The sequence below is a fragment of the Pollachius pollachius genome, assembly GCF_949987615.1.
Source record: "Pollachius pollachius genome assembly, chromosome: 19".
NCBI lineage: Eukaryota > Metazoa > Chordata > Actinopteri > Gadiformes > Gadidae > Pollachius > Pollachius pollachius.
In genome coordinates this window covers 8,211,001-8,232,206 of record NC_136952.1, presented here as the reverse complement: position 1 = coordinate 8,232,206, position 21,206 = coordinate 8,211,001, and the positions used below count along the sequence as shown (strand labels likewise).

At 47.0% G+C, this 21,206-nt stretch overlaps 1 protein-coding gene across 1 annotated transcript; it reads right to left on the bottom strand.

The window, feature by feature from the left end:
• Positions 1 to 42: 42 nt before the first annotated feature.
• On the bottom strand, positions 43 to 20,274 carry sec24c (SEC24 homolog C, COPII coat complex component). Its single transcript, XM_079756943.1, has 23 exons — positions 20,134 to 20,274; positions 17,975 to 18,144; positions 16,142 to 16,265; positions 15,348 to 15,514; positions 14,131 to 14,826; positions 12,886 to 13,022; positions 10,989 to 11,097; positions 10,473 to 10,600; positions 9,767 to 9,905; positions 9,255 to 9,370; positions 8,637 to 8,761; positions 8,173 to 8,364; positions 7,751 to 7,844; positions 7,327 to 7,443; positions 6,941 to 7,111; positions 6,580 to 6,676; positions 6,155 to 6,300; positions 5,188 to 5,326; positions 4,519 to 4,637; positions 3,629 to 3,808; positions 2,613 to 2,798; positions 2,113 to 2,202; positions 43 to 1,865 (listed from the first exon to the last, which is right to left on the bottom strand). Exons 2-23 carry the CDS (start codon positions 18,123 to 18,125, stop codon positions 1,725 to 1,727), a joined length of 3,564 nt encoding a protein of 1,187 aa, XP_079613069.1. The 5' UTR covers positions 18,126 to 18,144; positions 20,134 to 20,274; the 3' UTR covers positions 43 to 1,724.
• Positions 20,275 to 21,206: the final 932 nt, after the last annotated feature.

The following is a 21,206-nucleotide window of genomic DNA, read 5'->3' as shown; positions in this document are numbered from 1 at the left end:
ACAACTTGAAAAAGGTGAAGCTAGTTTCAACCCTTTAAACAATCATTTTATTAATAGCGGTCCAAAAAGGCATTGAACAAAACAAAATTAAAAAGGTGTGTGTCTGTGAATGAGGGGGTAGTTGGGTGAAACGGAAATAAGTGTTTCAGTCATACACGTGGGCCAAAACAAATCTGACAGGGTAAGGGCACATAAACAGGAAGCGGGTCACACAATATGAGTGAGCTGAAAAAAAATAAAAGAACAAAAACGGCAGGTGAGAGGAAATCAAGTCTTAATCCTCCCAATATGCATGCGAGTGTGTGTGTGTGTGTGTGTATTGGCAGATCCCTCTGTTCCTCAAGAGAAATTCACCAGGACCACCCCTATTGACACACACTTCCAAGCCTTTTGCCTGCAGTTGATGATTGCAGGCAAGTGGTGTGCGTTTGTGATGACATAAGTCTCGAAACCTACAACGGTTCAAGCATTTCAAACACATTTTCCATTGAATTGTGTTTACAATTTAAACGTTGTCAGAGCGAAGACAACCTATATACAAATCGGATCCATTAGCCCAATCCTTCTTTGCACGCCTCTATCGTGCCAGCAAAGCATGTGCTGTTGTTATAGCTCCTTGGACTGAATACCAGGTGCATCCCATAATGATCCAGGAATCATCAGCCTAACAGCTCTTCTAATCAGACTGAAGCATGTGCATTGTAACATCATGATTCAGTCCATGACCATGTCTTCAGTCCTGCTTCAAAATGTTATTTTCTGTTGAGGAACATGGAAAATAAGAAAAAGGCCAACAAACGTATCATGCTGCGTTGTGGTTTTACATCACGTGCCTTCGTACCATATCAAGAGGACTTGATTGGTCGTTCCACTCATTAACACAGTTCACCCTGGCGGCGCACGGACATGCAGGAAAATGGCCGCACAGCAGTGTGCTGCTAAACTTTAGGAAATCTGTTCACAAATGCACACCAAAAAGGGTGGAGCGAGCGAGCCATCATGGATAAGGGGAGGCCAAGGCCTTGGCAAGAACAGTGAGTAAAGATATAAAAGGGAAAAAAATAATTTCTACAGATGGTAAAGAACAGGATTTATTTAATTTATTTGATATATGTCTCGTTGAGTAGTAGTCCTCTTTTTCCCTACTGGATTTTCAATCATACAAAAAGAGTCATGTATGCGATTAGCATGTTTTGCTATTGGCTCGTTTCCACACCTTGAACAGCCTTCAGTGCTAGTGGTACAGACAGTACACAGACTACAATCAACATCACTTCTCCACCTCCCTCATTCGCTCGCACATTTATTAACCCACATAGTCACTCGTATACAGTTTCATAAGCAAACGCTATAGACACTCATGCCAACGACTCTCGCTGTGATAAAACTTGATTTCAACAAACCTCCTGTTCCTCCTCCTCTGTCCATTAGTCACAAACATACACACAAGCACACACACACACACACACACACACACACAATCTCACTATCTCTCTGCTGCATGGACAAGACAATGAGTCTCTCCAGCAGGCGGTATATAATTAAATATGTCTCTGGACCTTGGCTGACACGGAGAGGGGATTTAGTGTATTAGGTAAAAAAATCAAAAGATAACGCGCTTTCAGGAGTGAGGGGAAGGAGGTGCCGTTGACTCAAGAGAGGAGGGCGGATGGGGAGGGGGGGGTGGGAGGGGTATGTTCACATGTGGGGGTTGGGGGAGTGTCCTAGCTGAGGAGCTGGCGGATCTCCTTGTGCATGTGACACAGGAAGTCCACGTATGACGCTCCGCCGCTGGCGTTCTTGTCCTCAACCAGGAAGTGCCTGAATATGAGCTCGGCCTTGTCTTCCTGTTTCACCACAATCAACTGCAGACAGCACGCACGCACGCACGCACGCACGCACGCACGCACGCACGCACGCACGCACACACGCACACACACACACACACACACACACACACACACACACACACACACACACACACACACACGAGAGCAAGAGAAAAGAAGAGGCAACGTTAGAATAATAAAACATGAGGTATACAAAATTGGAAATGAACAGATCATACAGCAAAAGGGTAAGCAAGGCATGTGAGTGGCTGTGTTGTCGGACCTTCATGTATCGGGACCTCTGTGCCCGGAAGGCGTCTACGATCTCTCGGAGTCTCTTGGAGAACGGGTTGTCCAGTACCGGTAGGCTCGTCTGGGGTGAGGACACGCATAAACACATTCTGAGGTTACATCCAGAGCATCCGTGCCGAACAGAGGAGAGGTGAGGAAACACGCGACGCCTGCCCCATAACCAGCGGCAACAGGAGGAAGAGGACCAGTGAGATGCAAAAGTATGTTTCATTCTCTGTCGCGATTTTCATATCAACGTTTTTTTTCGTACAAATAGTTTAAATTAGGATGACGTGATCGTCGTCAAATCATATAAGTCTGTAAAAAAATAAGCTGCAGACTAACTGATGCGTGCATCGATCCAATGTAAGCCATGCAGCAGACGAGCCCATTCGAAACCCCACGATCAAACCGAGCCGTTCCACCCAGTTGCACCCGCATCGCCGTCACCGCCACGACGGAACACCCGCTTGTGTTTGTGGGGCCCCTCACCAGGTTGGGGTCGATCTGGCCGAAGCTCGGCGTGCCGAAAATGTTGAGCAGCAGCTCCTGCTGCGCATTGGCCCCCACCCACAGGAACAGGTGCAGGCCCGTCTCCAGGAGGTAGGCTCCGCCCTTGGACAGCCGCTCCTCCGAGTCCCGCACCGCCAGGGGCAGCGAGTCGCCCTCCAGCTTCATCTAGGACAGACCGAGCGGGGAAAGGTCAGGCGTGTTCAGGGCGCTACGCAGCATGAACGTAACCCCGCCTGTGAGGCTCACCCGGAGGAATTGCACCCAAAGGCAATAGCGTGGGGGGGGGGGGAGGAATGGGTGATATATTGTATTCACAGAATCGTATTTAGAGATTTCCCAAAACATTCTATTCTCTTGTCATATTGCTAAGCCGCTGCCGAATCCCCTACCATTAGGGGAAGGATTGCGCATAATGTTCTTATTGCAGCAAATCTTTAATCATTTTTAAAAAAAGGGCCGGTCAACAAAGAGTGTAGAAAAGCAAGAGGGCAATATTTTGAAAAGCTACAACAAAAACGCCCGCCCTCTCGCTCTGCTGACTGCCTCCGTACGTTTCTCCACAGTTGCATTAGTGCACCTGTGGCGGAGCCATGATAGGCCGTGTGTACATGAGATTGATAGGCAAGATGGACTCCCCAGACCAATCAGGGACCACCTGCCTGGAATGGTCAGCAATGAGCCTGGAGCTGCTTAACTCTGAATTGTAGGCACGCAGTCAACCAGAGCAGATATTTTCACAGAGCATTTCACTCAGCAGCAATAGCTGACGGACAGCTATGGCATACTAAAATGATAGCTCTTACGTCTTACCTACAGCGCCTATAAGAAAGAGGGCGGCCATTATCATCCGTGGACGACAAGACATTTACAAGCGGCTGGTTGGTGTGATTGACCATGCACCACACACACGTACGTGGCTGTGTGTGTGTGTCGTGTCCGTGCGTGTCCCTGTGTGTGCAGGCGCGTTCGGCGCGTGCGTGCGAGCTAGCTCTCACCAGGGGCAGCAGGCGGGGGTAGAAGAAGACGTGGCTCTCGGAGACGTCCATGCCACTGAGCAGCTGCCGGAGGTAGGCGCGGTCGTCCAGCGACACGTCGGCCGCGGGCAGCAGCACGTCGCTCTTCAGCACGCAGTTCAGGTACACCGGCAGCAGCTTCATGCACTCGGGCAGGATCAACTGCAGGGGAGGGGGGGGGACTCCGATTCCTTATTCATGCCTCATTGAGCTTTACATTAGGGCGGCTTGATTATGGGAAAAAAGTCATAATCACGATTATTTGTCGATATTGAAATCGCGATTAGTCAAAAGATTATTTTTGTGCGTGAAAAATGTATGCATTTACTCAGCATTTCTCTCCAAAAAAACACTTTTTAACTGAGAACTTTAAAATTTCCCCACAGTAATACACAAAATGTTAGAATAGAAAAATTTCAAATCGAAAATAATGTACAAAAGAAATGTATCCAGCTGTACTTTTTCTTTCAAACATTTAATTAATAAAAAATATATACTTTGTTTAAGTCAGTTCAACCCTTAAGGGGTTCTGTGCATTTACCTCAGTTATGGTTAAGTCCATCTTAAAGCTCATCATGGCTATCATCTGTGTACTAACCAAAGACAAATCTTGGGTCTGTCTATTTAGGCTACATCGTTTAAACATTTGGGAAGAGAGACTTCAAGAAAATGAAGACCGGCATATATATATATATACATATATATATATATATTATTTTAATTTTTTCTATTAACGTGAAAATACATTAAAAAAATAAGGAACTGATTGAACGCTTTAATAAGAAGGCCATTATAAAGGGAGTGACGTTAGTAAGACAGGGAGAGGGTAAGTGAGGGCGCGACAGATGGAGAGGGCGAGGGTCATCTCCTACCTGGCCTGCTGAGGACGGGCTGGCACAGTTCTTGCGGTAGCACGCCAGTATCGCAGCACACTGGTTGACCAGGCCCTCCCTCACCGTCTTAGTGGGGCTGGTCAGCACACTGCGGAACGCTGCAACACACACGCACACAACGCTAGATCCTGCAACTAATGCAACACAGTGTCTAATCACTACGGCCATGGTCCGACAACAACAAGGATTACCCAGCAGGGCTGAACGATTAATCAAATTCAAACCGAAATCGCAATGTAATAGAACACGATTTGCAAATCGCAAAGGCCACGGTATAAAACGACTTACTTTTTTGTGAGATCAGTAAGATTCATATTTATTTTTCTTTTACATTTCAATAGTTAAATAAAGATAGCACAAAGGCCTGGCTTAAATGAAAGAGCAGTTTATATGTTTACTGCTTCCAATGTTGTGTTGGTCATACTAAAGAACAAATTATTGCTCGTTTAGTGAATAATACTGAGCAAGAGGAACTTTAAAAAGAAAAATCACTCAATCGCAATATTGTTCGCAATAATCGCGATTCGATTGTTTGCCCAAATCGTTCTATTACCCAGCCATAAAAAAATGCATTCCCACGCCAATTAAAAGCAGCGATTGTCCCATACAATGCTTGAAGTGACGAGGGGTTGAAGGAAAGTCCCTCACCGTATTTGGAGAAGAAGTTGATGATGGTGTCCGTCTCGCAGTTGCGGTACAGGTCGGCCAGCTGGGAGCAGCAGTTGACGGCCATGTTGTGGACGCGCAGGCGCCGCTGGCCGCTGCAGCTGGTGTACAGCACGGCACACTGGAGCGGGGCGCGCCCAGCACACACGTTAACAACCACAACACGGAGGACAGACACCCGGCTGAGCAGAGGTCACCCTATTGAAAGCCGCTTAGTACACATGCTGGTATAGCACTGGATGCAACGCAATGAATGAAGAGAGCAGTTGAATGAAGCAGGTCTGATGCCTGTTTTTAATCTAATCGATTGTATCCCCTTACTGTACAGTGATACTTCTAAAAAACATATTGTAATGACCGTCAGGGTTGAAACGCCATTTATTTGATACGCCACGATATCTGATACCACGGGTATCAGATATCGTTTACTCCCGGGCCCGAAGGCCAAGATAAATAAATGATCAACCAACAATGAATTATAGAAATGATTGAAAAAATCGTAACGCTAGCCAAAACTTCCCATCAGCCCCCCATCATCACTCTAGTGTAATAGTATCACACACTGTTCCTTGCATTCCAAGGACGTTATATAGTTGTCAGTCCCCAATGTGCGTACAGAAGCGAGAAAAAGGACTTGTAGCTTCCACCATACACCTGAAACACTTTGCAGTCAGAGCTTGAATGGTGACCCCTGTTGTCATTAAATGATTATAAATCTATTGTGAAGAAACTAGCAGTACCCTCCCTGATCTGTAAATGTTTTGCACCTCGAAAGCCTCAGTTGTTACTATGCTATTGTATCTTAGATTTCATATTGTAAATAATTTGTACAAAATGCTATTTTGAAATCACTGAAACTTTATGTTGTCGAGTTGCTGCTGCTTGCGGTGTCCCGGGTGCTCTTGTTAAATAAAGGTTGAATAAAAAAAAACATCAAACACACACACACCTGCATGAGTGCACCAGTCTCCTCGCTGAGCTTGTCGTCATGGCGGAACTCCACGGTCACGGTCTTGTCGCAGTCCAGGCCGGCCAGCTCCACGTCGGTGGTGTTGCTCATGAAGAAGGAGCCGAAGAAATCTGTGGCCCGGATGCCTAATCATGGGGAGGGGGGGGGAGAAAGAGCGGGACAGATGGTCATTTCATCATAGAGAAACAAAAAAAGACTAAAATAATAGCAGGCGTGGGGTCGTCTGGAGGTCAGGGTGTTTGACTCCCAGCCAGAAGGTTCCGGTTCATTCAGTTATGCAATTAATTTTGATTAATTGCTCACACTTTCACAGTGGGAGTGAAATTTCTCACTCTTGCGTAATGAGAAAAATAATGATCTGGTTTACTACGAGTTTGAAGCAAGCGCATCAGAAGGGGCCTCACCAGTGCTGGTGCGGACCCTCAGGACCGCGTCGAAGCCCATGGGTTTCTCCACGTTCCTCCGGAGGTCGTTCAGGAACCGCTCTCGGTCCGACTGAGCCTGCAGCCGCGTGGACAAACCAATACTTTTAACACACAGGCACAATACAAGAAGACTTGTACAACAATAGTACACACAAGAAATGCCGCCACTCACAGTGTACACCCCATAGACACCAGAACAAGCATTTTCCGCACACCCAAAAGACTACAAAACCCCCAAATAGAGGAAGGGGTTGAGTGTTTACGACTTGAAGTTGTTCCGTGCTCTTACGAAGGAGGACGGAAGGGAGGGGGAGAGGACGAACGGCGTGGGCCGTCTCACCTGGAAGTAGGTGTACTTGTAGACGGAGCCGCCCGTGGACACCGGGACCACCCCGAGCGTGGCCACGTCCACGTACTGGTTGGGGAAGAGGAAGAGGTCCACGCAGCAGCCCTGCGCCACGCAGTCCTTGGCCAGGGTGCTGTAGAAGCCCACCTGGGGCTGGAACAGAGACTGGGGGGGGGAACAGAACGATAACTGTCAGTCGTGTGGAAACGGAGGGAATCCGCACACAGGTGGGACTATGTATGACTACTATGACTACGTCAGCAGCGTTGCCAAATTGGGCAGATTTCCCGGCCAATCTGGCAGCCCAGGTTGCCAGATTGGGGGCGGGGGGAAAAGAAAATCTGGCACAATCTGGCAACGCCACCTGTCAGGCATCTTACCTTCTCCTTGTCGGTGCCGATCAGCTTCTTGTCCTCCCGGTTCTTCAGCTTGCCAGGAGCCTCAGCGATGGGCAGCGAGGTGTGAAAGACAAACAGCTTGCCTGCACAGTCCGCCGCCTGGGGGCCCATCAGAGAGAGAGAGAGAAAGAAATCATTAACCTCGCTCACTGACCAGCGATGGGATGTGATGGGGTTGAGGATAGTAAAAATGTATAAATAAAAAAGTTTAAATAGCATTACACAAATCTTGGAACAGGCCAGTGATAGATATTGAAACGCAATAAAAAACAACAAGGGCACACAGACAGGTGATTAACAGTGGGGACTATCAATGTGTATTTGAGCCTGAGCACTGGGTTTGATGGTGGTGCTTGGGGAGGGGGGGGGCTGGGTGAGGAAAGAAGCGTTGGCCGTTCCACTTTACCTTAAGGGCCTCCAGCCCGGCCTGGATGACGGGCCCAAAGACCGTCTCCGTCTCCCGCGTGTCTGCAAACATCTCCGGGATCTGGTCCAGCAAACTGCAGAATGAAACGCGTACAAAATAAATCAGAGGACGGCTTCCATTAGCGATGGTTGTGAATACGATATACAGCAGTAGCCTCAAAGTGCTCCACTGGCCCACGGTCAAGGCAGAGCTGATGGCGTCCCGTAACCTAGTAGAATAATCAACTGGATAAAACGCATGATGGATGCAATGCATGATGGGAACGGCTAGGGAGGCAGAAAGGGTCCACGTGAGCTTAATACCGAAACAGGGACGTGCACCACCTCTTGTTTATAGTGAATCCACCACAATCTCACAGCATAAAACATGTTTTTATGGGGCAGCATTCGTTCCCGCCTCACCTGTCGATGACCATGCGGCTCTCCTTGACGTTGACCAGGAAGCCGTCCAGCAGCGGCACAAACATGTCCGCCACGTCCGACACCACCAGCATCTGGGGCTGGGCCAGGCTGGCCTTGACGTTGTAGAAGTGCAGCACCTTGTTGTAGGTGACGAAGCCCACCCGCACCACTGAGTCCATCTCCGGGTTCTCCCTAGGGGGAGGGACGGAGGGGGAGAGAGGGAGCGAGGAGCAGAGAGGGAGGGGGGAAAGGGCCTATTACATTGTATATCTTTCCATAAATCATCTGCATGGAAATGTCAATGTTTATCGTCAGCAAAGTTATTTTGAATGAAGACAGTGTTTTTTTATGACACCATAAAAAGGTGTTTACTGTGCATTTAGAGCACCGTATATTTTACATCACCGGGCTTAACTATGTGCCTGTGCGCGCGTCTGCGCGTGTGTGTGTATTTGTGTGCGTACCTTGGCAGGTGGTCCAGCAGGGTCTTGAGCTCCTGGCAGACGATGTTGACCATGCCGCTCTTGACGGCGTTGTAGGACACGTCGATGAGGAAGATGAAGGCGGGTGGCTGAGGAAGCTTGTTGTTCTGTCGCGCAATCGGAAGGAATTAGCATTAGCCGTTTAGCACGCATTTCCTTAGCCATCACTTTCTGGTTAAAGATATGGTGACCCGCACTTAGCACGACGTTAGGGCTGTACGGTCAATCAAATTCAAACTGACATTGCGATGTAATAGATGATTACGTGATATGCAAATCGCAAAGGCGGCAAAAAAAAAAGGGGGGGGGGGATTTGTAACTTACTTACTGAGATCAGCAAGATTCGTATTTATTTTTCTTTTACAATTCAATAGTTAAAACATCCTTTAGGCCTGGCCCAAAGGAAAGAGCAGTTTATATGTTGACTGCTTCCAATGTTGTGTTGGTCATACTATAGAATGATTTATTGCTTGTCTAGTGAATAATACAGAACATAAGGAACTATAAAAAGAAAAATCGCAATAATGGTCGAACTTATCGCAATTCGATTCCCCAAATGGTTTCAACACCACGTCCCCTTGTACGCTCCACTGCTTTTACCTTGCAGTAGTCCACCGTGGCGAGGAACTCGTAGCTGCCCAGCGAGAGTTCTGGCCGGTCATAACAGTCCACCCGCTTCCCAGTGTGGTCCAGATGCTGGAAGTAGTGGGGTGGCACTGGATAGGGGGGGAGCCAAACAAATACCGTCAACCGCTGAACATGTTGAATGGAAACACCGGTCTGGATGATCATTCCCGTCTCTCCTGGCTTCACCCAAAGATAGGTCACCAGGATATTTAGCCAAAATGACCAGGTTGTTTTACCGATCCTACCGAGGCGCATTCAGGGTGCGCCGGCCTTCACCATGAATGTTAACAAATGCAGAAAAACTTTGTCGGCAGTAACTCAAACCGGTACCAGCCTCACAATCATATTGGTACAGGTTTTTCAGTGAAGCCAGGAGAGAGTGGTCGACAGATCCAGACTGGAATCGTCCTTAACCTCACAGACATGACTTATGCAGCAATACGCAAGGTGTGACCCAACCACACACGCTGCCTCGGATCAGTTACCGTCTGAGACGCAGCTACAGAAGCCACACTGGAAGCGTCTGCCTCCCTCGATGAACTGCATGTAGGGGCACATGTAGGCCTTGCAGCGGTTGCATCGGATGGGGCCGGCTTCCCCGTGGTCTACCAGGTAGGGTGGGGTCTGTGGCGGGGAGGAGAAGCACACACCAGTCAAGCCAGCTTCACTGGATGTAAAACTTGACGACACACGCTGGAAGCAGCTTATAACCGATTGATTTCATAACGGCGCCGTTCAGGCACAGAGAGTGGCCACATTTGTCTGTCGATCCTATCAATAATGAGATAACGTGAGGAGCAAGAGACTGGGATTCCGACCGGCAGGTCAGAATAAGGAGTTTTAAAACACAACAGTCGCTGCAGTTCCGCCTTTTTTTTGCTTAACCGACAAGGTGAAGTGAAAATAGCCTGGCCCAAACAAATTATTTTGCCGTCGTATTTAGTTGCGTAATCCTTTCCGGGTCGGATTATCCAGTCGTCAATCTTACAACTACATAGACCGCACTGCGGCCCGGAGCAAATCCCATCTCTTTTAATACAACTACATTATGAAACACTGCGGCAAAAGCGCTAATCCCAGCCCAGCAGGCCGTGCGGGCGGGGGCCATCAAGGGTCAATCATAATCGCCCCGTGCCTGCAGCTGTCCACGGGACACGTGGAGGGTGGGGGGGGGGTTGTAGGGCGTCTCACCTCGTCTGGGGGCAGGGTGGCCAGGGGCTTGATGACGGCGGCGAGGGGCACCTGCGATTGCTTGGCCATGTCAGCGGTGCAGGGCATGTTGTAGGCCGTGCAGCGGACAAACCTGGGGCTGGCGTTGCCTGGATAGGTGCACACACACAAACACGGACAGACATGCAGAATGAGGCCATCTCATTGGCTGGTTGGCCCTGCACATGTCATCGGTCTCATTAGCAGCATCTAGTGGCGTGTGTTCTTGCTTTAGTTTTAGCTGCATATTGGTTTTTTCGCCAGATGTAGGATAATATTTGTTGGCACAGACCCAAACAAATGTCACATTTTTTTTTTTTCAGTGAAAATGATAATGGTTTCAATGATACATTTTTAGGATAATCTGACTAATAATGATTCATACGCAATCGCAATATCGGCTTTATAATCGCAACACAATCTTTATATATATTATTATAATATTAAATATCTTTGACCACATTGCCCAGCCCTAGTTTGAACGGCGAACCCCCTCACCTTGGTCTTTGACGTGGAAGTTGCTGGTGACGAGGGGCGGGGCCTGACCCCTGACCCCTGTGGTGAAGGGTTCGGTGGTCTTGACCCGGTCGTCTTCTATCACTTGGATCTGCACAGCCGAGGCAGGAGGCAGAGGAGGAAGGGGGAGAAGGTAAAATCTAACTTCTGCATGGGTTCTTGTGTAGTGGGTGCTCAGGTGCTTCACATCCATGCGGGAGAAGGTGCACACGCTGCCATCCACATGAGACGGAAAATATAATACCAAAAGGAAGAAATAGATTGGATGTGCTCTGACTGTCGTCTTTTGTTTGACCTAGCGCCACTAGAAGATATATGCAGAGCCAACCACAAAGATATGGTGTGGGCTCAGATACATCCATTCAGTATATAAACAAAGAGTCAACTCAAACCCCCATTCAAGCCTTCTATGCAAAAAGAGTCTGGAATCCTGAGTGCATGCCTTTTTGAAATGCTTTGTGGGTAAAGTAGGATGCGGAAAGCTGGCATGCAGGGCAGTGGGAGTGAAAAGCCCAAACCCAGAGTGTAAAGAAGTACATTGAAACAGGTTTGGCAATACTAACATGCTGCATAGAGTTTTGAGCAAAGTTAAGCATGCTAGCCTTCTAGCAAGCTGGAGTAGTTAGCTGGTTTGGTTAGAGAAGGTCAACTAAAACTAAATAGTCTGAGATAGACAATGGTCAAAAGGATGTATTTTTTTGAGGAAACTAAATGACCAACTTCAAAAAGCCTGTTTAAAATGATTTTATAAATAGGGTAAAATCATTAGACTCTATGGCTTGAATATCAGAATCCATCTGGACAGGACTCAAGAGTTTTAGTAATGTAAAATCCTAAATCAACTAAAATATACCATAACCTAGGCTAACGAAAACTTTGTCTTGCATGAGAACCACTGTGGCAGTTTCAATCACAACAATATCTCCCCATAACGACAAATCCTTTCATCCTTTTCCTTTTTTGAAGAAGGAGGTTAGCCGATGTAGGGCAGTGAGTGAATGGAGGGAGGGGGAAAGGAAAACCAAAAAAGCCCACATCATCGACATGCAATGCACCACCAAGTCAACGAGGCCGGGGGGGGGGTCTGTGTGAGCAGCCCAGGCTGAGGGGAAACGCTTCAGGGGGAGGAAGTAGGAGGAGAGGAAAGGGGGGGGGGGGGGGGTTGATGTGGAGATGACGTGAAGGAAGCCGTGGACGAGGTCTGGAGCGTGGCGAGAGGGTGGGGGGAAGGGGTGCACGCACACCAGGTGCACACACACAGGAGACTTACTGGGCTGGGTATAGCGTCTGGGTCTATTTTATGTCTGGCTCTCTGCGCGGCCGGCTGCTCCGACGCTTGCTTTGACATCCAACACACAAGAGGGGATGTACGTGCGGCGCCCAATTGTTTTGGGGGGCGTAGAATGCGTGCACAAGTTACAGAAGTACCAAGGTTAAAATATAAAAAAAAAGCGAAAAGAATAGTGGGTGAGTTGTGCAGAGATGTCAGTAAAGACTGTACAGCGTAGCAGGCGGCTTCGCGGTGACACCAGTCAGTGGTGTGGATTAGTATTGATTAAACACAGATTAGTGATGCAGTATATTGTATGACATGCCCGAGTAGATCTAGCCAATTGATGCACGTTTAAAGAGTTCCGTGCTGGTCTGCTCCAAGAATACAGAAGACGTTGATGACCGTGTTGTATGTTAAAAAAACATCCATATGTCTATAGACTGATTCTTATTTCAGGCACATCGAGACGCAGGACTTACACAAAACAAAAACATTCCTGAAACTGGGCTGTATGGAACCAATGCTAGAAGTACAGTGTGTACCGTACCGTATAAAAGTAGGACACGGGGGGGGGCCTGTGTGTTTCTGTGTGTGTCTCTCTCTTACCGGGCTAGGGATGGCATCTGGGTCAAGTCTTTTCTGTGCTGGTGCGGCTGGTGCTGGGGCCTGAGTGCCGTAGTTCTGTTGTCCAGGGTATGGCCCTGGGTAGCCGGGCTGGGGTCCTCTCACCTGCCCAAACGCACCTGGGGACAGAGGGGACAGTAAGGGGGGGACAGAGGGGACAGAGGTGAGCAGGGCCAAACAGCGGCACACGACACGTGGAGACCTTTATTTGCAAAATCATTAGTCGACGACACAGGTTGCATCTTCGAGGAAATACGTTAAGTGTTAATGTCGATAAAAAAAAACCATAACAATTTAGATGAAAGTAACTAATATCGAATCATTGTTGGCAACTGTGGTTTAAGTGGAGTAATCCAGGATGGGGTCTCGTATTGGAAAATAGAATATATTATAATATATAAATAATATATTATTTTCCAATAACTGGCAACCATTATTCCTTACACTTTATAATATATTGAGATTCTACTGTTATTAAGGCTGAAATAACATTTGATTCCTGAGAAACTTTGCTCTCTAGAACGCAGTAACATTTTGTACAGTTGAAAATTGAAAGTGAAATGATGCCTTAACCAACGAGGCATGCGTATGTCAACAAGTAAAATGAATGCAGAAGTCTGGTCAATATTTTCCCACGGCTAGTAAAATAGGGCTGGGTATTCCCAGGTACCTCACAATTAAATTAAATTAGATTCTTAAGGTCTTGATTCGATTAGATATCGATTCGATATCGTTCCAATTGCTTCGATAGCGATTCAATAATAGATGCAGATGACAAAAATACCTAAATATTATTTAGAATGAACCATCTCAAAATGAATTAACCATTTCATTGTGCTTTAACTAGCAAAAAGGGAATACACCATTGTATAGTATTGTTCCAGAGCTAAACTTGTAGCATAAAACTAATAATCATAACATGGACAAATGTAAAAGAGCATGTACATTCAGGCATACTCGCTGCTAGATAACAATGACTGAGTATGCTTCTTTTTTTATTTTTACGGAAATAAATCAATTTAAAAAAAAAATCTGAATCTAAATTGAATCGAGAACAAATAAATTGCAGTGCATTGATGAATGGATATTTTTACCCAGCCCTAACGGCTACACTCCACAAGCACACGTAGCGGTTGAGTTAGCGCCATCGTCGCTAAACCTGCGCCTACATAACACTACAATGGTGGTTCAGGACATGTCTCGAGTTACGGCGTGATGTTTCCTCACCGTTCTGTTGAGGAGGGTAACCTCCCTGCATGCCGGGCTGAGGAGGGGGCTGCTGCAGGGGTCCCGGGGGCCCTAGTGGGCCTGGGGGTCCCTGCGGTCCCGGAGGGAGGTGGTTGGTTTGGGCCATGGAGGTGGGAGGCATCTGGGCCCTGGGGGGAGGGGGACCTGAGTGGTAGGGGGCGGGTTGTCCGGCCGGGGGCTGGGGGGGCAGGGTCCCTTGGTAGTGGCCCGGGGGTGCAGAGGTAAGAGGTGGGCCCGTGGGAGGGTAGGGCCCCGGCTGAGAGGAGGGAGGGGCTCCTCTAGCTGCGGGGTAGGAGCCGTGGGCGTGGGGAGCGGGGGCGTAGTGTGGCTGGCTGCCGGGCGGCGGCGCCGTGGAGAAAGGGGGTGGGGGACCCTGGGCGTACGGCGGCTGGGCCTGGGGGCCGGGGGGGAGAGGGGCCAGGGGGCCGGGGTAGGAGGTGGGGGGGAAGGACTGGTGGGACGAGGGGGGAGGAGGAAGAGGAGCAGCCGAGGCGGAGGAGGCCGGGTGCTGAGGAGGCGCTGGGCCTCCGTAGTAGGGCTGAGGGGGGGCAGGGTCTCTGGGAGCCGGGGGCTGGCTGGGGGCCATGGAGGCAGGCGGGGGCCCCTGGGTGTAGGCAGGGTGAGGGGCGATGGAGTAGGCCGCGCTGGTGGGAGGCTGGGAGCTGTGTGGAGGAGCTGGGGAGAGGGGACATGGGGTTAATGAGGCCATTCGTATGCACAGTGAACGGAGTGCTTGGAACCCACCGAGGGAGGGTTAGGTGGGGTGCGCGTTTGACTTTGCGTCAGAGTAAAAGGTTTGAATTGCTTTTTCCCCAATCAAAATGGATTTTTTTTTAATTTACCTCTGACTCTATGCAGCTATTAGAAAGAGAAAATATTTAATGGAAATGATGTTAGTGAGAAAGACGAAGAAATTATCTCTGTCTAAATCCCAAAGCACACAGAGCATGAATTCATTCATATTCAGTTCATATTTGTAATGCAAATAAAAAAAAAAAGACACAATAATCAAAAGCCTTTTTCATTTGCTCTGTATAGGCCTGAAGAAGAAATTTCCCAAATGTTGGCCGTGTACTTTTGGCTTAAACTAGAAACGACACCTCTTCAGAGATCATGATGACCTTTGACACGCAGCCTCTGAGCCTCTTGCTGACCACCAATGAGTTGATGCAGTTATAATCCCATCATAGTCTTACCGTAGCCTGGACCTGCTGCGGTGGGCGGCCCAGTGGAAATCTGCATCCCAGTCATTTGATTGGTCACCTGCTGCATGGGGGGTGGGGCCCCATATTGCTGGGGATATGGTTGAGGCGGCCCGGACAAGTTCACTGCCCCCTGGTTGTATGGCTGAGATACTGCAGGCCTGGGGAGAACATAAGCAGCACTGGTCACAACACTAGAAAGTAGGGTTTCTGCTTGAGTAGTCTGAAAGCCAGTCAGCTAGGGGACGGATACCACCGTATACTGTGGATAGTCTGTATCGACTTTAAACTATTGTCCAGGAACAAATTGATTTCCTTGCTGCACAAGATAGATTTGGGGCATTGGAATAGCAGTGCTAATATATATGCTAGTTCCATCTAGATTCAACATTATAGACGCAGTTCTCACGTGATGTCCGATCATTGCCCATCATCAGAATTTTATTGTTTTTTTACTATTGTTATTTCTATGTTTGAGCTGTATTTATCCTTTTCTAGTTTTATCTTCTTGACACATTTGATCCGTATTTTACTGGCATTTGCTGTTAAAATAAAATATCTACCGGTGTTTATCCACTTTTGTATGCATCTCATTTCTCTCTGATTCCATGCCTTATTTTAACTAAATGTCCTGCGTCATTTCATGCTTCAACAGGTAAACCAACACTCTGAACGGTGCACAGCCACAGGAGGGATGAGAGAAACGAGACCAGGGAAGCGTGGAAGTAAGAAGAGAGAAAAACACAAACAATGGCTGGAAGACAATAGTACAACAGTATCCTGCCTACCTGGGAGGCGCTTGGCTCCCTGGCGGGGGTCCATTCTGCATTTCCCCCTGGCCGTAGTGGGAGTAGGCCTGGGGAGCGGCGGAGACAGGAGCTGGCGCTGATGTAGGGGGACCTCTGAGGGGACCTAGGAGACAGACAGGGAGAGATTACCTCCCTGCAGCCTGATCCCCATTGGAGGAGACAAAACGACTTGCTAACACCCTTACGCCCAACACAATACCAATCGAAACAAAATCAACAAAGATGGATACAAGAAACATTCTAACTGATCCCTTAGTATCAACATAGCAAAATGCTTATGATAGCAAACCGTGCTACAAACAAATCCAAACAAATCGGATCCAAAGCTTAGAACTGAAAAGAAGGTGTGATAGAAGGAGTGAGAGGGCGAGCGAGCTAGAGAAAGAGAGAGTGTGGGAGCAAGTAAGAGGGCTTTACCTAGATCAAGAGGAGAAGACAGGTCAGAGACTGGGTTGGCTGCCACAGCCTTAGAAGGAAAGCTTGCATAAGGAGAGCAACCTGCAATTCAAGTAGTAGAGCATAGAGACATGTTGGGTAACAAGAAAAGAAAGGGGGGGAAAAGCGACGGGAAGCCGTTTGCCTTGGAGGAGCACAGAAGAGAAGCTTGAAACAGGAATGGCAGTGTGACACACCGACATGTCTCTCTGTGGTAGGGCTGGGCAGTATATATCAACATTGAATTAGTATTGTGATATGAGACTCGATAATAGAGCTGTCAAGTTCTGGTTGGCTGGCCGGTTGAAGCACTCTCAAATTCTCATTGGTCGATGGACAATCGCTGATGTTACTTTCATAAGGAAAAGGCGCTTCTTAATCCATTTATTTCGGGGGCAGGAGGGACTCATGCAAAACCCATGCATTTTATTTTTGAGTGAAAGGCTATATTGTGTTAGAAATAAAAAATATTCTGAATGATATTCAAGGCTCCGTAGTTTCTGGTGTAAGATTTGTATGGTTGAATAGACTGTAAGACATATAAGACAAGAGGTCAAAACACTAAAGTTTTCATAAATTTGACAACTTAAGGATGACTGCTCGTCCACTTACTGAACATTTACTCACCTACAAACTAATTAACAGCGTGTCGAACAGGCCATTGGTATAGCAGTATTTGGTTAAAAAGGTCCAAGGGTGAAAAATAAAGTCTGTTGGAATTCTGAAAGTGGTAGGCATAAGTTATTTTGCTTCTAAATTGACTGTGATATAGGCTTACAGTATGAACATATCAGACATGGCACTTTGGCACGCATCGCAGCATCGTCCATTCGGGCCGATTATATTAAACACAGCACCAAATCTAGAACCTAATCTTCCGACGTGTTGTCTTCCACTATAAGAACCTGCCGGGGACAGGGCACTCGAAGCTCTGCCGTAACTGAGTGTGACACGGACCATGAGTGGATCTGAAACCCATTGCCTTGCTCCAAACAGCACTTGCATGATATTTTGGCTGCCAGGTAGAGCAGAGTGACCTAATGCAGATTAAGTTGATCTAGATATAACCTGCAGATTTTTTTTATCTCCCCCCCCCATCGACCATTCAATTGGTTCGTGGAGTTGGTTAAATTTCAGTCTACCAGGATTTCTTTGGGTTGACGATAGCCCTCCTAGACATCGTCTTAAGTGTTGCCTTTTCCTGGTTTCAAAGGGGTACAATTGTCTGAATGTACCGGGCTAAGCACTAATAGTCACCCCTACAATATCGACAGATGTATCTGTTAAAAAATGTCGATAATAGATTTTGTCAAAATCCTGCTCGGCGGCTACATGTTCTCCCACACACATATTTCAACAGAAGGAAGGCAGCGTTACCTTGAGGTGGAGCCCCAGGCTGGTAGACTGATGCAGGGTTGTTGTAAGGCGCGTAGGGGGCCTGGTACCCTGCTCCATAGCCGGGCTGGCCATAGCCAGGCTGGGGCTGGCCGTACGGAGACGCCATTGGAGTCTGCTGGTTTACATTCATCCTCAGTTCATACCTAAAGCTGAATGGGATTATAACAACAACAAAGATAGTCGTCAATACCGGTCCAGAGGGTCCCACAAAACAGAGAGCCTTATGGCTTGGACGTCAAAATGCATTATAGGATTTGTTTGTTGCCAATTCCCCGCCATATTAAGAGTACTTAAATCTGTTGTAAAATCCTAAATCCCTTGAATATACCGTTAACTAACGTTAAAGGTTGTTTTGCTGTGTTTCAAAAACTATATACGGTGGCAGTTCCAAACACAAAGTCTTCCCATAATGACATTTACACAATTAATTACTAAACAATGACCAAAAATACGTAACTACCAGCCCCAATAACATTCCAATAACCTTATGCTTTCATATACAGGCATTCATTGAGTATTCATTGTGTGTACAAATCCTACATCACAGCATGGATCAGTGTTATCATAGTTTAGTATTTCTTGCCATTTAGATGGCTAGGGTTCGTCATAAGGTGTGTCCTGTGAAGCCTTTTGAAACTGTAACTATACAAACAAAATCCTTGAGCAGAGTGGAGAGTGTGTCAATGGACTCCCTTTCACCTTTACACATACACCAACACAATCTCAAAACAAATAGTTGATATAGACAAAATCTAAATGAAAACCCCAAGAGAGACCCATGTCCGATTACTGTACGTAATGTGCACATCTGTTTATAGCCTTAAGTGTGGGGTGTGTGAGTGTACATGAGTGTGCAAATTAAGTAAAAAACAATTAAGAAACTACACCAAACTAGACTGGACACCAAACATGTCCTGACGTGTGGTCGCTAGAGTTCTGCACTGGTAGAAATAAGTGAACCTTATGACGTCTATGTCTCCTTGTCAATACAGTTTTGTTTATTTGGGTTTACCACACCCTCTCAGTGCACTCTAGATACCAACTATGGCAAACGTGTCGTCGGATACCGAGAAAAGAAGACAAGGTGTGTATACAAACTCCTCCCTTTTTAAGTGCTCATGACTTCTATAGTAGTGATAGTGCAATGACACCGGTCACTACTCAACACAATTAACAAGTTGTATCATACATCTGGAAGCTTACAGAAAAACAAATCTGACATCTAGTATGTCATAATGATCCCAGGAAGATTAAACAAGAGAACATGTATTATGAATTCTGGTGATCATCTACTCACTCTCTTGAGGAAGTGAAAACTACATTTGCGGAGCAGAATTATTCGAACCCATATATGATTATTTCAGGCCATAATTTGCTCTTAAACTTGGTCACAGCATGATGAGAGGCATATCATCTGACGGACCAACACGGGCTCACTGCACAACGTCTTTGAATAATTCAACAGTGTAGGCGAACAGGCTAGAAATGCAATCGCCTGAGTTGTGCAGCAATTGAGTGTTATGGGCCTGTTGCGTGTCCCATATTTGTTTTTCTGGATGTGTTGCACAACAGCAACACACTGTACTCTATTCCAACGCATTAGGTTGGCATGCCGTGTCAAACGTCATTGACATGCCGCGAAGAAACAAACGACAATGTCAGTCCATGACACGCTGCAGTAAGATGTGAGCTGTTAAATGTCAACCGAGCGAGGTCGGTCATTATTCCACCGCGAAATGTAACGACCACAGTGCCGCATTACCGATTACCTGGTATGCTACACAACGACAGCAAGCTAAATTGTCAGACAAGACACATCTGTACGCAACCCAGCTTAGCGCTCCTACCTAGTCTAACGACATAGCTAGAGGACGACCCGCACCGTATATGCTCGGTTAACTTCCCTTCTAGTTACGATGAGCCGTCTGATGGGGTGACCGCGACCCTAGTTGGATCAGCTGTACCCGAATAACAAGGAAAACAGCTGGCGAATATAAGGCAAACCGGTGGTGTTAGCGTTAGCTCTCTCGAATAGCAATGGCAATTTGGCCGTGCTAACGCTACTTAGCATCGGCATATCAATCTGGTGAGCTCGTCGGGAATGTCCACCAAATTAATGATTGTAAATCACATGTCACCTCTAAAAGTGTTGTAAACTGTGACACTGCTCCCCCAATGAGAAAGTTGTATATCCAGGGATCGAGAAAGTAAAACAGCGACGTTGTCCCGGGATGTTTCTTGATAATCCCTTTCTCGGTATCGCTCTCTCAGAAGCGGACATCTACCGGAACTGCTGTAGCGCTGTGCCACGTCCACTTCCGGTCTATGCGTCGCACATAAAATATCGACAAATAAAAGTTATTACACTTTATTGTGCAGTATTTCGCTTTGTATGGAACATTTCTTTTTAAAACATGCGTTTGACTTGCTTTAAAATATACTTTTTAATTGTCTGATATTTGTTTACAGATGATGCGATAACAAATCTGAATACCTTTAAAACTGAGATTGAGAGAACCTCTTATTTGCGTTGGTATATTATTTTTAAATAGAATAATCAGATAAATAATCATTTTTTTATTCAAGCCACTCTATGTTTCACTCTAACAGCTATCATAGCAAAACAATTTTTAAACAAAACCAAAGGAAGACAAAATAATCATACATTTTAGTTTAGAGCAGGCGGTTATTTTGGGAGGGTATCAGCAGCAAGCATCCCTGGCCGGAGTATTGAAGAGTGACAAGGCATGTGTTAAATACAAGAAGGGGCCAGGGGTATAGACACACACAAAACACACACTCAGACACACACGCATGCTAGTTAACGCACGGGCAAGCACTCCCATACACACAAATACACACACACACACACACACACACACACACACACACACACACACACACACACAAACACACGCATAAACACACGCACACACACACACACACACACACACACATAAAGCACACACACACACACACACACACACACACATAAAACACACAACACACACATACACACAACACACACACAAACAGACACACTCAAGCCTCAATGCTAACCCCCACAGACGCAGCATTCCACTGTGACCCAGGACACGCCCCTCCTCTCTTCCATCTCTCCTCAGGGTGGGTGGGTGGGTGGGTGGTGGAACGATTGGGCACAGACTCATAGTCTCAAAGAGGAGCAGAGTGCAAGGAACACACACCCACA